General features: G+C 52.7%; 1 protein-coding gene across 4 annotated transcripts in view; it reads right to left on the bottom strand.

Moving 5' to 3' along the window:
* The window catches only part of LOC105497158 (DNA polymerase delta catalytic subunit), a 45,106-nt gene that overhangs the window by 24,657 nt on the left and 4,512 nt on the right, over positions 1-15,937 (bottom strand). For all 4 annotated transcript variants that reach the window (XM_011767989.2, XM_011767985.3, XM_011767986.3 and 1 more), the window contains exons 2-11: positions 5,652-5,854; positions 5,221-5,334; positions 4,428-4,574; positions 4,228-4,353; positions 3,979-4,147; positions 3,630-3,898; positions 3,135-3,301; positions 2,777-2,881; positions 292-432; positions 88-198 (exon numbers count right to left, since the gene is read on the bottom strand). In XM_011767989.2, coding sequence (XP_011766291.1) covers positions 88-198; positions 292-432; positions 2,777-2,881; positions 3,135-3,301; positions 3,630-3,898; positions 3,979-4,147; positions 4,228-4,353; positions 4,428-4,574; positions 5,221-5,334; positions 5,652-5,853 — 1,551 coding nt within the window. In that variant the 5' untranslated portion in view covers position 5,854. The remainder of the gene's footprint in view (positions 1-87; positions 199-291; positions 433-2,776; positions 2,882-3,134; positions 3,302-3,629; positions 3,899-3,978; positions 4,148-4,227; positions 4,354-4,427; positions 4,575-5,220; positions 5,335-5,651; positions 5,855-15,937) is intronic.

Raw genomic sequence — 15,937 nt, 5'->3', positions numbered from 1 at the left:
GTGAAGTTGAGGTCAGGGGCTGGGGAAGGGTGAGGTGGGGGTCGGAGGTCAGAGGTCGGGGGGAGAGGTCAGGGAGGCAGCAGGCACCTGCAGGTCGGTGATGATGCTGTGCTGCACATCCTCCTTCTGCTCGCCCAGGAAGTGGAAGCTCACGGCATTGAGCGTGTAGGAGCGGAGCTTGTACTCCCGCAGCAGCACCTAGGTGGGTGGATGGGCTGCTCGGCTACAGGCCTGGGCAGTGGCCTCCCGAGGACAGGGACACACTCCTCCTCCCGCCTGGCCCAGCTGTACCTGCAGCATGTCCATCTGCACACGGCCCACCATGCTGACCACCTTGGTGTCCCGCCGGCCCGTCTGCTTGGACTGGAATGATGAGTCCCGGATGTTGGAGCGAAGGCCGGCCACACGGCCCAGGAAAGGGAATGTTTGTACCTGGCGGGGGAGAGGCAGGGTATGCAGCGGGTCCCCAGTGTCACATCAGCCAGAGGAACGGAGATCGAGACCGACCACAACCTCCTTATAGCAACCCTCGGGGGTCGAGAGCAACCCCGGGGACAGAAAGAGTCTCGGGCTGGGTGTGGGGGGCTGAAGGCTGAGGAGGGAGTCCGGAGGGAGGATGAAGCTGCATTCGGGGCTGGGACAGGGAGAGTCAGGGGCCCGCATGGACTGGGGGCCAAGGACGGAGCCCAGTGTCTGCGGGCTGCACCTAGGCAGGAAACAGGAAAAGATTTGGGGAAACTGTGAGCAGGCGGCCAGGTTGGGGCAGAGGTAGGAGGTGACGTGGAACTGGGCTGAGATGGATGCTGAGGGCGCTGGAGGGCGTCTGGGTGGAGGGCGCCTTGCAGGGTGCTAGGGCCCAGCCTGGGGGAGACAGGCCAGAAGAAGCCTGAGCTGGGGCCAGGGCAGAGGGTGAGGGGCGTCCAGGGAAGGGGAGGAGGAGGCAGTGGCCCGGGCATCAGTGCCACACTGTGGAATGTACAGCTGGAGCCACTGGGGGTCCTAACAGTTTGTTCTGTCTTTTAGAATGGATTTTTTCTTTTTTCCTCTTTAATAGAAACAGAGTCTTGTTATGTTACCCTGGCTGGTCTTGAACTCCTGGGCTCAATCGATCCTCTCGCCTCATCCTCCCAAAGTGCTGGGATTACAGGCATGAGCCACCACACCCAGCCTGTTTTGTTTTTCCATTACCAAGCTGGCCAGACATAGAGAAAAGCAGGAAAATAAGGCAATATACCCTGTTAAGGGCTGAACCATGTTCTCCCAAAAGATGTTGAAGTCCTAACCCCCAGTACCTCAGAATATAACCTCATTTGGAAATATGTCTTTGCAGGGGGTCAAGCGAAGATGAGGTCACTGGGGTGGGCACTCATCCATGACGGTGTCACTATACAAAGAGGACATGTGGGCCAGGTGCACTGGTAATCGCAGCACTTTGGGAGGCCGAAGTGGGCAGATCACCTCAGATCGGGAGTTTGAGATCAGCCTGGTCAACATGGAGAAACCCTGTCTCTACTAAGAATATAAAATTAGCCGCGCATGGAGGTGGGTGCCTATAATCCCAGCTATTTGGGAGGCTGAGGCAGGAGAATTGCTTGAACCTGGAAGGTGGAGGTTGTGGTGAGCCGAGATTGTGCCATTGCACTCCAGCCTGGGCAACAAGAGTGAAATTCTGTCTCAAGAAACAACAACAAAAAGGCAAAAATTAGCGGAGTGTGGTGGCATGAGCCTGTAATCCCAGCAACCCGGGAGGCCGACACAGAAGAATCACTTGAACCTGGGAGGCGGAGTTGCAGTGAGCCTCAATCGCTCCATCGCACTCCAGCCTGGGTGACACAGCAAGACTCCACCTCAAAAAAAAAAAAAAAGGGCTGGGAGCGGTGGCTCATGCCTGTAATCCCAGCACTGTGGGAGGCCGAGGCGGGCGGATCACGAGGTCAGGAGATCAAGACCATCCTGGCTAACATGGTGAAACCCCGTCTCAACTAAAAATATAAAAAATTAGCCGGGCGAGGTGGTGGACACTTGTAGTCCCAGCTACTTGGGAGGCTGAGGCGGGAGAATGGCGTGAACCCGGGAGGCGGAGCTTGCAGTGAGCCGAGATCACGCCACTGCACTCCAGCCTGGGCGACAGAGTGAGACTCCGTCTCCAAAAAAAAAAAAAAGGAAGACATGTGGAAACAGACACGCACAGAGAGAAGATGAGAAGACGGTGTAAAGAGGCACAGGGGGCCAATGTCCGTCTGCAAGCCAAGGAGAGAGGCCGGGAACCAGTCCTCCCTCGCAGCCCCGGAAGGAAGCAGGCCCGCTGACACTGTGGTCGTGGACTTTCCAGCTTTCAGGACGGTGAGACAATGACCTTTTGCTGTTTTCAGCCACCTGGTCTGTGGCTCTTTGTTACAGCAACTCGGGCAGAGGAATCCACCCTTACACACACCCAGACTCAACAAGCATCTGGAATTTGCCCCGTCCGTCAACACACTCCCCCTCCTCCTCCTTCAATACGATTCTTTTCCTTATGCTGATATAACCTAAAGGAAGACTGGGATTCAGTGGCTGCTTCAATGGCTTGTTGAACTCCTGCAAGCTTCAGTCTGACATCTGAATGCACAGCTTTCTCTACTTCACTGTTACTCCCTCCTTGTCTCTGACAAAAGCCACAGTAACTTTTCCGACTTGGAGCAGGGCAGGGCCAGGAGAGGGAGCAGGAAGAAGGCCCAGGGCCCGGAGGCCACACCTGGGGCATCTGAGAGAAGCCCCCCGCCTGCCCAGCCCTCACCTTGAGGGTCTGGGCCCGAGAGATGAGGTACGGAAGGTCGAAGTTCTGGATGTTGTAACCGGTGATCACGTCGGGGTCCATGATGCGGATGAAGGTGGACCAGGCCTGGGGGTGGGAGCACACGGGGTCACCCTGGTAGGTTGCCCTGCCACGGAGTCCCCTACTTCCAGAATGTTCTAGAACCCCAGCCACCCCTGAAAATCCTGCAGAACCCAGAGAGGAAGCGCTCAAGCCTCAGTGCACAGGGGCCCACCCAGACCCACAGACACGGGTGTCGCAGCACCCGGGGCTGATGGCTCAGGACGTGGAGGCTGGTGGGGGCCCCAGGAAATGGTGTGGGGCGCGGAACGAGAGCTACCTGCAGCAGGTCCTCCTCCTTCTCGTAGCTCTGCACCTTGGCGCCCAGGATAGGGGCACACGGCCGCAGGGTGAGCGCCAGGCGTAGGAAGGGCTCCTGCTCCCCCCAGCGCAGGCCCAGCGAGCAGATCTGGATGACGGGGTCCCGCTCAGGCTCAGGGAAGATGCCTGTAGGGAGGAGGATGCAGGGGCCTGACTCCTGCCCCTCACTCCTGACATAGCAGGGAGGCTGCACTTCCCATCTCCCTAGGGCTGTCCCCACTGCCTGCCGGCCCTGGTCCTGCTGCCCTGCGGCTCTGTGTGGCTCACCCTGGCTCCTGCTCTGCCCTCACCTCCAGGCCGTCTCCACACCCTCTCTGTTCACTCCATCTGGCCACACGGGCTGGGGTGCTCCCGCCCCAGCACCTTCGCACTTGCCATTCCCAGGGCCTGCCCTCCCAACCCCCCGCCTGGTACCAACAATGAGGCGGGCAGGAGCCTGGGCCCAGGGACAGACCTTTGCGGCCAGCGCACTCGATATCAAAGCTGAGCACGCGCAGGGGTGCAATGCGCTGCCATGGCCCTTCCGGTGGGTGACTGACCACATCAGACCACAGCACGTCTGCCTCCAGCTGGCACTGCGTAGTCTGTGGGCATGGGTGGGTCAGCGGTGGCAGCAGGCCCTGCCCTGGGAAGCCCTGCACCTTCTTCTTCAGCCTCAGGGTGTATTTTCCGGCTGGGAGCTCCAGCCAGTTGCAGCCGACGATGTCCGTGTCCACCATGAACCTGGAGGAGGCTGGGGGTCAGTGGACAGGGGCTGCCCGAGGGTGGGGATAGAGGCTGGAGAAGTGAGGCAGAGGCCGTACCGGATCTCAAAGTCGACATTGGCCTCGTAGGGCGCGAAGCTGGGCGTGCCCAGGCCTGCCACACGGATGCCCTGTTCCAGGAGACGGCGGGCCGGGGCCACGAGGCGCGGCAGTGCCAGGGTGATGCGCAGGAATGGGGAGGGGCCGTGCCCGTGGTACCCAAACATGCCTGCAGATGGAAGAAGCTGGGACCGGCCAACGGCCTCCCCAGGGGACCCCCCAACCCGCTGATCCCGGGGGAGCACTCACTCTCTCGGGAGCACAGCTCCACGGCCAGCACGGCCGGCCCGGTCAGCTCCTTCCCCCCGCGATTGTCCCGACTGATGGCCAAGTTCAGCTCCCGTTGGAGATCACCCAGGTGCTCGGGCTCGAAACCTGGTGTGGGAGGGGTGGTCAGAGGTGCAGGGGGCTCCAGTGGCTCAGGAAGGGGCTGGGTGGGGGCCACTCACCTGGGGGCGCTGGGGTGTAGAAGTAGGGAGCGAAGCCGTGGATGTGGCAGCAGACAGAGACCCCCTCATCGGTGACCCCGAAGGCGCGGAGCACAGGCACGGAGCCGCGGGACAGTGGAGGCCCACCAGGCACAGGCTGCGCTGGGCCTGTGGGGCCACAGGTAAGACAGCGGCCATGCGTCTCAGGGTCCCCCGAGGTGTGCCTCCACAGACTCAAAATACCTTGGGGCCTGCAGCCTGGGGCACTCCTGCCCCATACCATTCCCTGTGTCCATTTCAGCCTCTGCCCTGTTTCCCATCTCCACCCTCATCCCCCAGGATCCATTCTCCACAGCACAACTACAGGGAGGCCCCCCTTTTTTATTACAAGATAAAAACAACTGGCCGTGCACAGTGACTCACACCTGTGATTCCAGTGCTTTGTGAGACTGAGGCGGGAGGATCGCTAGAGCCCAGGACTTTGAGACCAGCCTGGGCGACAGAGCGAGACCCAGTCTCAAAAAAAAAAAAAAAAAAAAGTCAAATTGACTTTTGGTGTATGTGTCTAGTGTTATGAATTTTAACGCACAAAGGTCCTTGCACAGGCTGCAGCCACCACGTATGCAAAACAGCTCAACGCTCCAAGCACCTCCCTCAAGTTGACCCTGTGTCACCTTTGCTTCGCACTCCACAGGCCCTGGCACCCACTGGTCTGCTCTGTCACTACAGCTCTATGGCTGGAAGAGCTGACCTGGCCCGGCCTCTGCCCCAGGAGCGCATGGCCCCAGCACTCACCCATAACCCCCAAACTCACCCACATAATGGTCAATCTCCAGCTGTTGGAAGATGAGGGGCTCTGTCTGGGGGTCCAGGGGGGGTGGTGTGGGCCGATGCCAGCGAGGATCTATGGCTGACGGTGGGACCTGCCCTGGCGGGGGAAGGGAAGGAAGTGGGGTACACGGAGTCATGGTCTTCCCTGGCCAGGATGGCATGTGATTCTGAAAGGAGCCAGGCAGAGGTGGCGGTCTGGGTCAGGCAGGAAACTTGGAAGAGAATGGGGGTCAAGGGTCAGGTCCAGAATCACTGCAGGCCACACAGGCGGCATGGGGGGAAAGGGCAGTCCTTTGTAGGATTCAAAGTTGGCAAGAGTGGGGTCACAGGTCAGCTTTGCAGCTGACTCTTGGACCAAAGGCAAGACCAGGAGCAATGGGTTGGGCAGCAGGGGCTTCCAGCTCCAAGACTTACCGTCTGCAACCCCCTCTAGGACTGACTGCAGTTCCTCCTCCTCCTGCTCCTGCAGCCTGTGCTCTGCCTCCATCTCCTCCATCAGTGCCAGGTCCTCCTCGAATTGGGATGGCGGAAGTGCATCATCATCGTCCCAGAGGCTCCCACGGGCCCGCTTTGGGGGCACCCCGGGCCCTGGGCCTGGCCGCCGCTTGCCATCCATCCTGTTGGGCAAGTTGGAGCTTGGTGGAGGTTCTGACCAGAGACATCTCTTACCCTGTCTTCTCCATGGCATCCCGTGCACCCACCATGACCATGAGCCTTTTCCTACTCTGGAGTGGCTGTACTAACACAGCTCTGCACCCTGCAGGCAGCGGGGTGGGAGCACATTCCAGATGCTCAACTGTTAGCTATTGCAGTGGCAGGCCATTCGACTCCCTGACCCTCTCTCCCATCACACTAGGTCCTTAGCACATCTCTCTTTTTTTTTTTGAGATGGAATTGTGCTCTTGTCACCTAGGCTGGAGTGCAATGACATGATCTCAGCTCACTGCAAACTCCACTCTCAGGTTCAAGCGATTCTCCCCTCAGCCTCCCGGGTAGCTGGGATTACAGGCGCCCACGCCCGGCCTTAGCACATCTCTTTATTTCCCATAAACCTCTGTCTCCAATGCCCTCACCTACCAACCATGCGCCCAGGTCATCTGCCATTGAAATGACAAAAACTGCAATTACTTTTGCACCAACCTAAATGCTCTGACGTAATCTCAAATGCCTAGAACTCCTGTATGCCCTTCCCCAGGCTCCCCAGTGGTCAGTGTGTTACGTGTGTGCTTCCTCGCCGCCTCTCTCTGCCCTCCCACATGTGTGGCGTGCGCACCATATTATTACTTCTTTTCCTGAGTAATTTGAGAGTTTCTAGCAGATCCCATACCCCTGCATACTTCAGCATGTAGTGCCTAAGAATAAGGAATTCCCTTCACTGAGCAAAGTACGATACAATCTAGGACATTTAACACTGACTCAAGGATGATATAAAATAAAGGGCACCTTTCCCAATTTCTCCAACTGTCTCCAAAATGCCGTTTATAGTAACCTGCTTTCTCCCCCAGTCTAGGACCCACAGTAGCAAACAAAACACACACAAATCACATACAGACTGCTACTTATATATGTATCTTTTACTTTTCTTTCTTTTTTTTTTTTTTTTTTAAGATGGAATCAGGGCTGGGTATGATGGCTCACGCCTGTAATTGCAGCACTTTGGGAGGCTAAGGTGGGTGATCACAAGGTCAGGAGTTCAAGACCAGCCTGACCAACATGGTGAAATCCCATCTCTACTAAAAATACAAAAATTAGCCGGGCGTGGTGGCAGGCACCTGTAATCCCAGCTACTCAGAAGGCTGAGACAGGAAAATCCTTGAACCCGGGAGGCGGAGGATGCAGTGAGCCGAGATCATGCCATTGCACTCCAGCCTGGGCCACAGAACAAGACACTGTCTCAAACAAACAAATAAAAAAGACGGAATCTTGCCGGGCACAGTGGCTCACGCCTGTAATCCCAGCACTTTGGGATGCCAAGGCGGGCGGATCACAAGGTCAGGAGATCGAGACCACGGAGAAACCCCGTTTCTACTAAACATACAAAAAATTAACCAGGCGCTGTGGTGGGCACCTGTAGTCCCAGCTAGTCCGGACGCTGAGGCAGGAGAATGGTGTGAACCCGGGAGACAGAGCTTGCAGTGAGCCGAGATCGCGCCACTGCACTCCAGCCTGGGGGACAGAGCGAGACTCCGTCTCAGGAAAAAAAAAAAAAAAAAAAAAAAAAAAGACGGAATCTCACTCTTGTTGCCCAGGCTAGAGTGCAGTGGCACAATCTCAACTCACTGCAACTTCTGCCTTCCGGACCCCAGTTCAAGCAATTCTCCTGCCTCAGCCTCCCGAGTAGCTGGGATTACAAGCATGCGCCACCATGTCCAGCTAATTTTTGTATTTTCAGTGGAGACGGGGTTTCACCATGTTGGCTAGGCTGGTCTTGAACTCCTGACCTCAAGTGATCCACCCTCCTTGAGGCCTCCCAAAGTGCTGAGATTTCAGGCATGAGCCACGGCGCCTGGCCTCTGTTTTCTTATTTTTTGAGATGGAGTCTTGCTCTATCACTGAGGCTGGAGTGCAGTGGTGCGATCTCAGCTGCAACGTCCGCCTCCCAGGTTCAAGAGACTCTCCTGCCTGAGCCTCCTGAGTAGCTGGGATAACAGGCGCCCACCACCATGCCTGGCTAATTTTTGTATTTTAGTCGAGACAGGGTTTCTCCATCTTGGCCATCCTGGTCTTGAACTCCTGACCTCAGGTGATCCACCTGCCTCGGCCTCCCAAAGGATTGGGATTACAGGCATAAGCCACCGCGCCTGACCTGTGTTTTCTTAATTACAACCTATAAAAGATTATTTTAGAGGCCGGGCACGGTGGCTCACCCCTGTAATCCCAGCACTTTGGGAGGCAGGTGGATCATGAGATCAGGAGATCGAGACCATCCTGGCTAACATGGTGAAACCCCATCTCTACTAAAGAAATACAAAAAAATTAGCCGGGTGTGGTGGCAGGCGCTTGTAGTCCCAGCTTCTCGGGAGGCTGAGGCAGGAGAACGGTGTAAACCCAGAAGGCGGAGCTTGCAGTGAGCCGAGATCGTGCCACCGCACTCCAGCCTGGGCAATAGAGCGAGACTCCATCTCAAAAAAAAAAAAAAAAAAAAAAAGATTATTTTGGGGTATATTGATATAGAAGTTGACTGGAGCCAGGTATGGTGGCCCACGCTGTAATCCCAGCACTTTGGGAAGCTGAGGCAAGTGGATCACTTGAGGTCAGGAGTTCGAGACTAGCCTGGTCAACATGGTAAAACCCTGTCTTTAATAAAAATACAAAAAAATTAGCTGGGTGTGGTGGTGTACACCTGTAATTATGGCTTCTTGGGAGGCTGAGGCAGGAGAATCACTTGAACCTGGGAGGTGGAGGTTGCAGTGAGCCGAGATCGTGCCACTGCACTTTAGCCCAGGCGACACAGCAATATTCTGTCTTCAAAAAAAAAATCCACCACCACCACCACCAAATAAAACCCAAACAAACAAGCCAAAAAACAGCCACAACAAAAAGGTTCACTGGGCACAGTGGCTTATGTCTGTAATCTCAGCACTTTGGGAGGCCAAGGTGGGAGAATTGCTTGAGCCCAGGAGTTCGAGACTGGACTGGACAACATGGCAAGACCCTGTCTCAAAAAAAAAAAAAAAAAAAGTATGTATCCTCTGGTTGATCAGACAAGATTATATTCTGGTTAAACTTAAGTGGGTTACTTTACTGTGGTTCAATAAGAATATTCTAAGGAGATACACACTCAAGTATTTAGGAGTAAATGGCCATAACGCCTGCAAGGTATTGGGAATTCTTTGTAAAAAGTGTACGTATACAGAGAGAAGGGAGATAAGAAACACGCATGCAAATCATAAATAGGGCGGAATGTTGAAACAGGTGATCTGGGCAAAGGGCGTGCAGGTGTTCTTTACACAATTTTTTTTTTCTTTTTTTTTGAGATGGAGTCTCGCTCTGTCACCCAGGCTCGCACCTATAATCCCAGCACTTTGGGAGGCCGAGACAGGTGGATCACTTGAGGTCAGGGGTTTGAGACCTGCCTGACCAACATGGTGAAGCCCTGTTTCTTCTAAAAAAATACAAAATTAGCTGGGCATGGTGGTGCACACCTGTAACACCCAGCTACTTGGGAGGCTGAGGCAGGAGAATTGCTTGAACCCGGGAGGTACAGGTTGCAGTGAGCCAAGACGGCACCATTGCACTCTAGCCTGGGCAACAAGAGTAAAACTCTGTCTCAAAAAACAAAAAAAACGAACAAAAAAACAAAGTACTTGTCCCCCAGGGTCCAGGCTGAGACAGAGGGGATTACTGGAACATAGGGCAGATCCTAGATGCGGCTGGGAAGAGGCAGGTGAGCAGGTCAGCTGTCCTAGGTTCAAGTGAACACCTCTGGATCTCATAACAGTTGCCCCATATCCAGTCCTCACTTTGCCTTTTTATTTTACTTATTTTTTTTTAGACAGAGCCTCACTCTGTCACCCAGGCTGGAGTGCAGTGGCTGATCTTGGCTCACTGCAACCCTCGCCTCCTGGGTTCAAGCGATTCTCCTGCCTCAGCTACTCGAGTAGCTGGGATTACAGGCGCCTGCCACCATACCCACTAATTTTTTGTATTTTTAGTAGAAATGGGGTTTCACCATGTTGGCCAGGCTGGTCTGGAACTCCTGACCTCAGGTGATCCGCCCGCCTCGGCCTCCCAAAGTGCTTGGATTACAGGTGTGAGCCACCGTGCCCAGCTTTGCTTTGCTTTTTTGCAATAGAACACACCCCTCCAACCCTGCCTCTCCGGAGCGGCCATAGGCTGCCCAGTCGAAGACTACATTTCCCAGTGTGCACTGCCAGCATGGCCACGTGACTAAGTTCTCCCTCCAGGAATGAGAGTGGTCATGAGGTGTGCAGCTACTGGGACATCCCCCCACCCTCTTCCCTGTTACAATGGCTGGAACGTGGATGTAGTCGGGGAGCCAACCACAAGGATGGGGACAACACTGGGCTCCCCAACAACCTTCCAGAGCAAAGCTGTCTGCCAATCCTGCACACTTGCCTATCTTCCAAAGCGTTACATGGAGAAATCAATTTGTGTCTTTCTTGGGCCACTGTGTTTTGGGGGCTCCTTGGTACAACAGCTTAGACCTCAAATAAGCACGGAAAAATTCTGAACTGACGGAGTATATGTTAGAAATGTTCAGGGCGGTTCATGACAGACACTCAGCATTAGAAAGGGGCCAGCTACTGACAGACATGCAGCACGGATGGATCTTGAAAGCAGGCTGTGCAGAAGCCAGACACAAAGCACACACTGGGGATCGAGGAGCGACTGGTTACGGAGTATGGCGTTTTCTGCAGGGGTGATGAAATGTTTTGAAATTAGACAGAAGTAATGGTTGTACAACACTGTGAATGTACCAACTGAATTCTTCGCTTTATTATTATTTTCTCTCTTTATTGAGACAAGGTCTCACTCTGTCGCCCAGGCTAGAGTGCAGTGGCATGATCTCAGCTCACTGCAGCCTTGACCTCCCGGGCTCAGGCGATCCTCCTACTTTGGCCTCCTGAGTAGTTAGGAAGACAGGTGCGTGCTACCATGCCTGGCCAATTGTTTTTTGGTAAAGACGGGTTTTGCCATGTTGCTCAGGCTGGTCTGAAACTCCTGGGCTCAAGTGATCTGCTCACCTCGGCCTCCCCAAAGTGCTGGGATTACAGGCATGAGCCACCGCGCCCAGCCATTGTTTGCTTTAAAATAGCTAATTTTACCTCCGTAAAAAAGAACGTACTTATTGTATGATACCACTTAGACAAAGTAGACTAGATTAAAGTGATCTACAGCGCTAGAAATCAGACTAGTGGCTGCTCCTAGAGTAGGAGAGACTGGGAAGGGTATGAGGGGTTTTCTGGGGTGATAAACCACACTACACAGTGGTTTTAAGTGGTTTTATCACAGTGGTGATAAGCCAACTGTACACTGGAGACCTGGGCACGGCATGCCATGTAAATGACACCTCAATTACAAACATAAAAGTTTGGAGGCCACAATTCCACGTCTAGGGACGTAAGCTGTAGATATATTATCACATAAGAAAAACTGCATTTATAAGGTTATTTCCGGAAGCATCGTTTGAAATCCCCAAAGACTGGAAACCACCTAACTGTCCTCACCCAGGGGTCTATTTAAATAAGTTATGTTAAGTCCGTTCAATGGAATACTATGCAACTGTGTAAATGAATGAGGAAGCTCTTTGTGTACTGATAGGGAAGTTTCTCAAAGAGGCATTGTTCAATAGATAAAGCAAGATGCACAGTGGTGCACTCAGAATTTTATTTTTATTTTTATTTATTTTTTATTTTTTATTTATTTTTTTTTTGAGACGGAGTCTTGCTCTGTCGCCCAGGCTGGAATGCAGTGGCCGGATCTCAGCTCACTGCAAGCTCCGCCTCCCGGGTTCACGCCATTCTCCTGCCTCAGCCTCCCGAGTAGCTGGGACTACAGGCGCCCGCCACCTCGCCCGGCTAGTTTTTTGTATTTTTTAGTAGAGATGGGGTTTCACCGTGTTAGCCAGGATGGTCTCGATCTTCTGACCTCGTGATCCGCCCGTCTCGGCCTCCCAAAGTGCTGGGATTACAGGCTTGAGCCACCACGCCCGGCCAGAATTTTATTTTTGTGTTGAAAAAAATGTCTAAGAAAACGTTTACTCTGATTCTAGTCATTAAGAAACAAACGGCCTGGGCGAGGGGGCTCACGCCTGTAATCCCAGCATTCTGGGAGGCCAAGGCGGGTGGATCACTTGAGATTAGCAGTTCCAGACCAGCCTGACCAACATGGTGAAACCCTGTCTCTACTAAAATACAAAAATTAGCTGGGCATGGTGGTGGGCGTCTGTAATACCAGCTACTCCAGAGGCTGAGGCAGGAGAATTACTTGAACCTGGGAGGCAGAGGTTGCAGTGAGCTGAGATCATGCCTCTGTGCTCCAGCCTGGGTGACAGAGCAAAACTCTGTCTCAAAACAAAACAAGAAAAAGAAACAAACGAATCCAAAGTGAAGGGTGACAACACTGGTCTGAAATCTTTAAAACTGCTGATGTCATGAAAAAGTAAGTTGCCTAGGCTAGGGGGCTCACATCTGTAATCCCAACATTTTGCGAGGCTGAGGTGGGAGGATCACTTGAGGCCGGGAGTTAGAAACTAGCCTAGGCAATATGGTGAGACCCAATTTCTACAAAAAATTAAAAATTACTTAAGCATGGTGGCGTATACCTATAGTCCCAGCTACTCGGGGGGCTGAGGTGGGAGGATCACTTGAGACTGGGAGGTGAAGGCTGCAGTGACCCATGATTGCACCACTGCAATACAGCCTGGGCAAGAGAGCGAGACATGTCTCAAAAAATGAAAAAGTTGCCATGACAACGTGTGTTATCCTAAGTTAGAACTTGGATTAAAAAAATAAAATTATGGGCCGGGCGTGGTGGCTCATGCCTGTAATCCCAGCACTCTGGGAGACTGAGGCGGGCGGATCACCTGAGGTCTGGAGATTAAGACCAGCCTGAGCAATGTGGTGAAAACCCCGTCGCTACTAAAAGAATACAAAAATTAGCTGGGCGTGGTGGTGGTCGCCTGTAATACCAGCTACTCAGGAGGCTGAGACAGGAGAATTGCTTGAACCTGGGAGGTGGACGTTGCAGTAAGACAAGATTGTGCCATTGCACTTCAACCTGGGCGACAAGAGTGGGGAAAAAAAAAAATGAAATTATTGGCCAGGCACAGTGGCTCATGCCTGTAATCCCACCCCTCTGGGAGGCTGAGGTGGGTAGATCACCTGGGGTCAGGAGTTTGAGACCAGCCTGGTCAACACAGTGAAACGTCTCTACTAAAAATACAAAAATTAGCTGGGCATTGTGGCAGGCGCCTGTAATCCCAGTTACTCAGGAGGCTGAGGTAGGAGAATAGCTTGAACCCAGGAGCCAGACGTTGCAGTGAGCCTTGAACCCAGGAGGTAGAGATTGCAGTGAGCCAAGATCGCACCACTGCACTCCAGCCTGGATGACAGTGAGACTCTGTCTCAAAAACACAGGCTGAACACGGTGGCTCGCGCCTTTAATCCCAGCCCTTTGGGAGTCCGAGGCAGGTGAATCACCTGAGGTCAGGAGTTCGAGACCAGCCTGACCAAAATGAAACCCCGTCTCTACTAAAAATACAAAAAAATTAGCCAGGCATAGTGGTGCATGCCTGTGATTCCAGCTACTCGGCAGGCTGAGGCAGGAGAATGGCTTGAACCCAGGAGGCAGAGGTTGCAGTGAGTTGAAATAGTGCCACTGCACTCCAGTCTGGGTGACAGAGCGAGACTCAGTCTCAGGAAAAAAAAAAAAGAAAGAAATTATTAATAGCTTTGAAGAATATTACAGGGACACATGACAGATCTAAATAAGGACTGTCTATTCGATAACGTCACTGTCTCATGTTAAACTGCATGACGATGACAATGACACTGTAATTCTGTAGGCGGACATCCCTGTTCTTAAGAGCCGACTGCTGGAGGCCAGGCACGGTGGCTCACGGCTGTAATCTCAGGACATTTGGAGGCCGAGGCAGGGGGATCGCTTGAGCCCAGGAGTTTGAGATCAGCCTAGGCAACATAGTGAAACCCTGTCTCTATAAAACAATACAAAAATTAGCAGGGTGTGGTGGCAAACACCTTTAGTCCCAGCTACTCAGGAGGCTGAGGATCAGCTGAGTATGGGGAGTTTGAGGCTGCAATGAGCCATGACCACACCATTGTACTACAACCTGCATGATAAGAGTAAGCTCCTGTACAAAAAAAAAAGAGTTAGCCTGGGTGCAGTGACTCACGTCTGGAATCCCAGCACTCTGGGAGACAGAAGAAGGTGGATCATGAGGTCAGGAGTTCAAGACCAGCCTGGCAGACAGTGAAATCCCGTTTCTACTAAAAATACAAAAATTAGCCAGGTGTGGTGGCAGGTGCCTGTAATCCCAGCTACTCAGGAAGCTGAGGTAGGAGAATCGCTTGAACCCGGGAGGCGGAGGTTGCAGTGAGCCAAGATTGTGCCACTGTACTCCAGCCTGAGCAACAGAGCAAGACTCCATCTCAAAAAACAAAAAACAAAAAACAGGAGTTAACTGCTGGAGTTTTCAGAGGCAAAGTATCATGATGACCACAACTTTCAAATAGTTCAGCCACAAAAAAGACAAAAGGTACAGGTATATGTGTGTGCTTGGATAAAGCAAATGAGGTATCATGCCAACAGCCAGTAAATCAAGGCAAAGGGCGTGGCTGTTCACTGTACTCAATATGTACCTTCTCTGCAGGTTTGAGACTTTTCAAAATATTAAGGGGGAAATATATAAAATGAAAATAGTAACAATTTTACAAGGTGGACAGAAGAGTATGTATAAATCTTTTTGTTTTAAATGCAGGGAATATGTAGAAATCTTTTTTATTTTAATGCAGAACATATGTATAAATCTATTTGCTTTTAATGCATCATTCTACAAGGACAGCTAAGAAACTGGTTTCCTGGGGGACAGGGTAGAAGAAGACTTCATTTGCTAACTGCTTTATTGAGCTATAATTCACATACTATACAATTCATCCATTTAAAGTATATATAGTTCAATAGTATTTAGTATGTTCAGAGTTAGGCAACCATCACCACAGTCAATTTTAGAACTCTTTCATCACCCCAAAAAGCCTACATCCTTTAGCTCTCTCCCCGCATTCAGCTCATCTGCCCCCACCCCTGGCAGCCACTCATCTTACTTTCTGTCTCCATGGATCTGCCTATTCTGGGCATTTCCTATAAACGGGATCTTGGAATACGCGGCCTCTTGTGTCTGGCTGCTTTCTCTGAATGTGTTCATCGTTCATGTGTGTGGCGGCCTGTCATCGGTGCTGCGTTGCTTTTTTGCTGAGTACTTTTCCGCTGTATGGCGAGGACACGTTTGCAGTATCCGTTCATCGGTGGATGGACATTAGGGGTGCTTCCACCGTTTGCGAGTGGTGCAGCCGTGAGTGTGTGCAGGAGGTTTCGTGTGAGGAGGACTTCAGCTGACTCTGCGTTTGCGCTCTTTGAGTGACAGCCGCGTACATGTGTGACTTATAGGAAGAAGCAAGTGTAGTTAGTGGCTCTGGCTCCAGTTGTGCAAGTAGCCAGAGAGACAGGGAGTGATGACCTGCGGGGAGAGACCCGCGTGGGACAGACGAAGCGCAGGGGCTTGTGGGAGCCCAGAGTCATTGCCGGAGCTGGAGGAGGAAGGAAGGAGCCGACTGGCTGCCCTTGGTCAGTTGGCTGTGGCTACAGGGGTGCGGTGGGAGGGACGGTGTCAGCAGGGGCAAAACCTGGGCTCTTGTTAGTACACGGTGGAGGCAGAGCAGCATTAGGAAGGAAAGGCCCCTGTGTCCCCTCTCATCAGCCCTGGCACAGGATGGCAAACGTTGTCCTCTGCACCTCCCACAGCCCTTCGGTAGCAAGCACTTAACAGAGATTCAGCAGTCAAATGACACCACGCGCTCACTGCAGGCCAGACACCGGTTTTCTCAATGAGTGAGACACTCATTTCCTCAATGACCTAATCCAATCTCGCCCAATCTCACAGCTTTATTTCGTTTTTTTGGGGGGGAACAGGATCTTGCTCTGTTGCCCAGGCTGGAGTG

The sequence above is a fragment of the Macaca nemestrina genome, chromosome 20, assembly GCF_043159975.1.
Source record: "Macaca nemestrina isolate mMacNem1 chromosome 20, mMacNem.hap1, whole genome shotgun sequence".
NCBI classification, from domain to species: Eukaryota; Metazoa; Chordata; class Mammalia; order Primates; family Cercopithecidae; genus Macaca; species Macaca nemestrina.
Note: the sequence above shows the minus strand (reverse complement) of the source record. Positions and strands in the feature narration are given on the sequence as shown.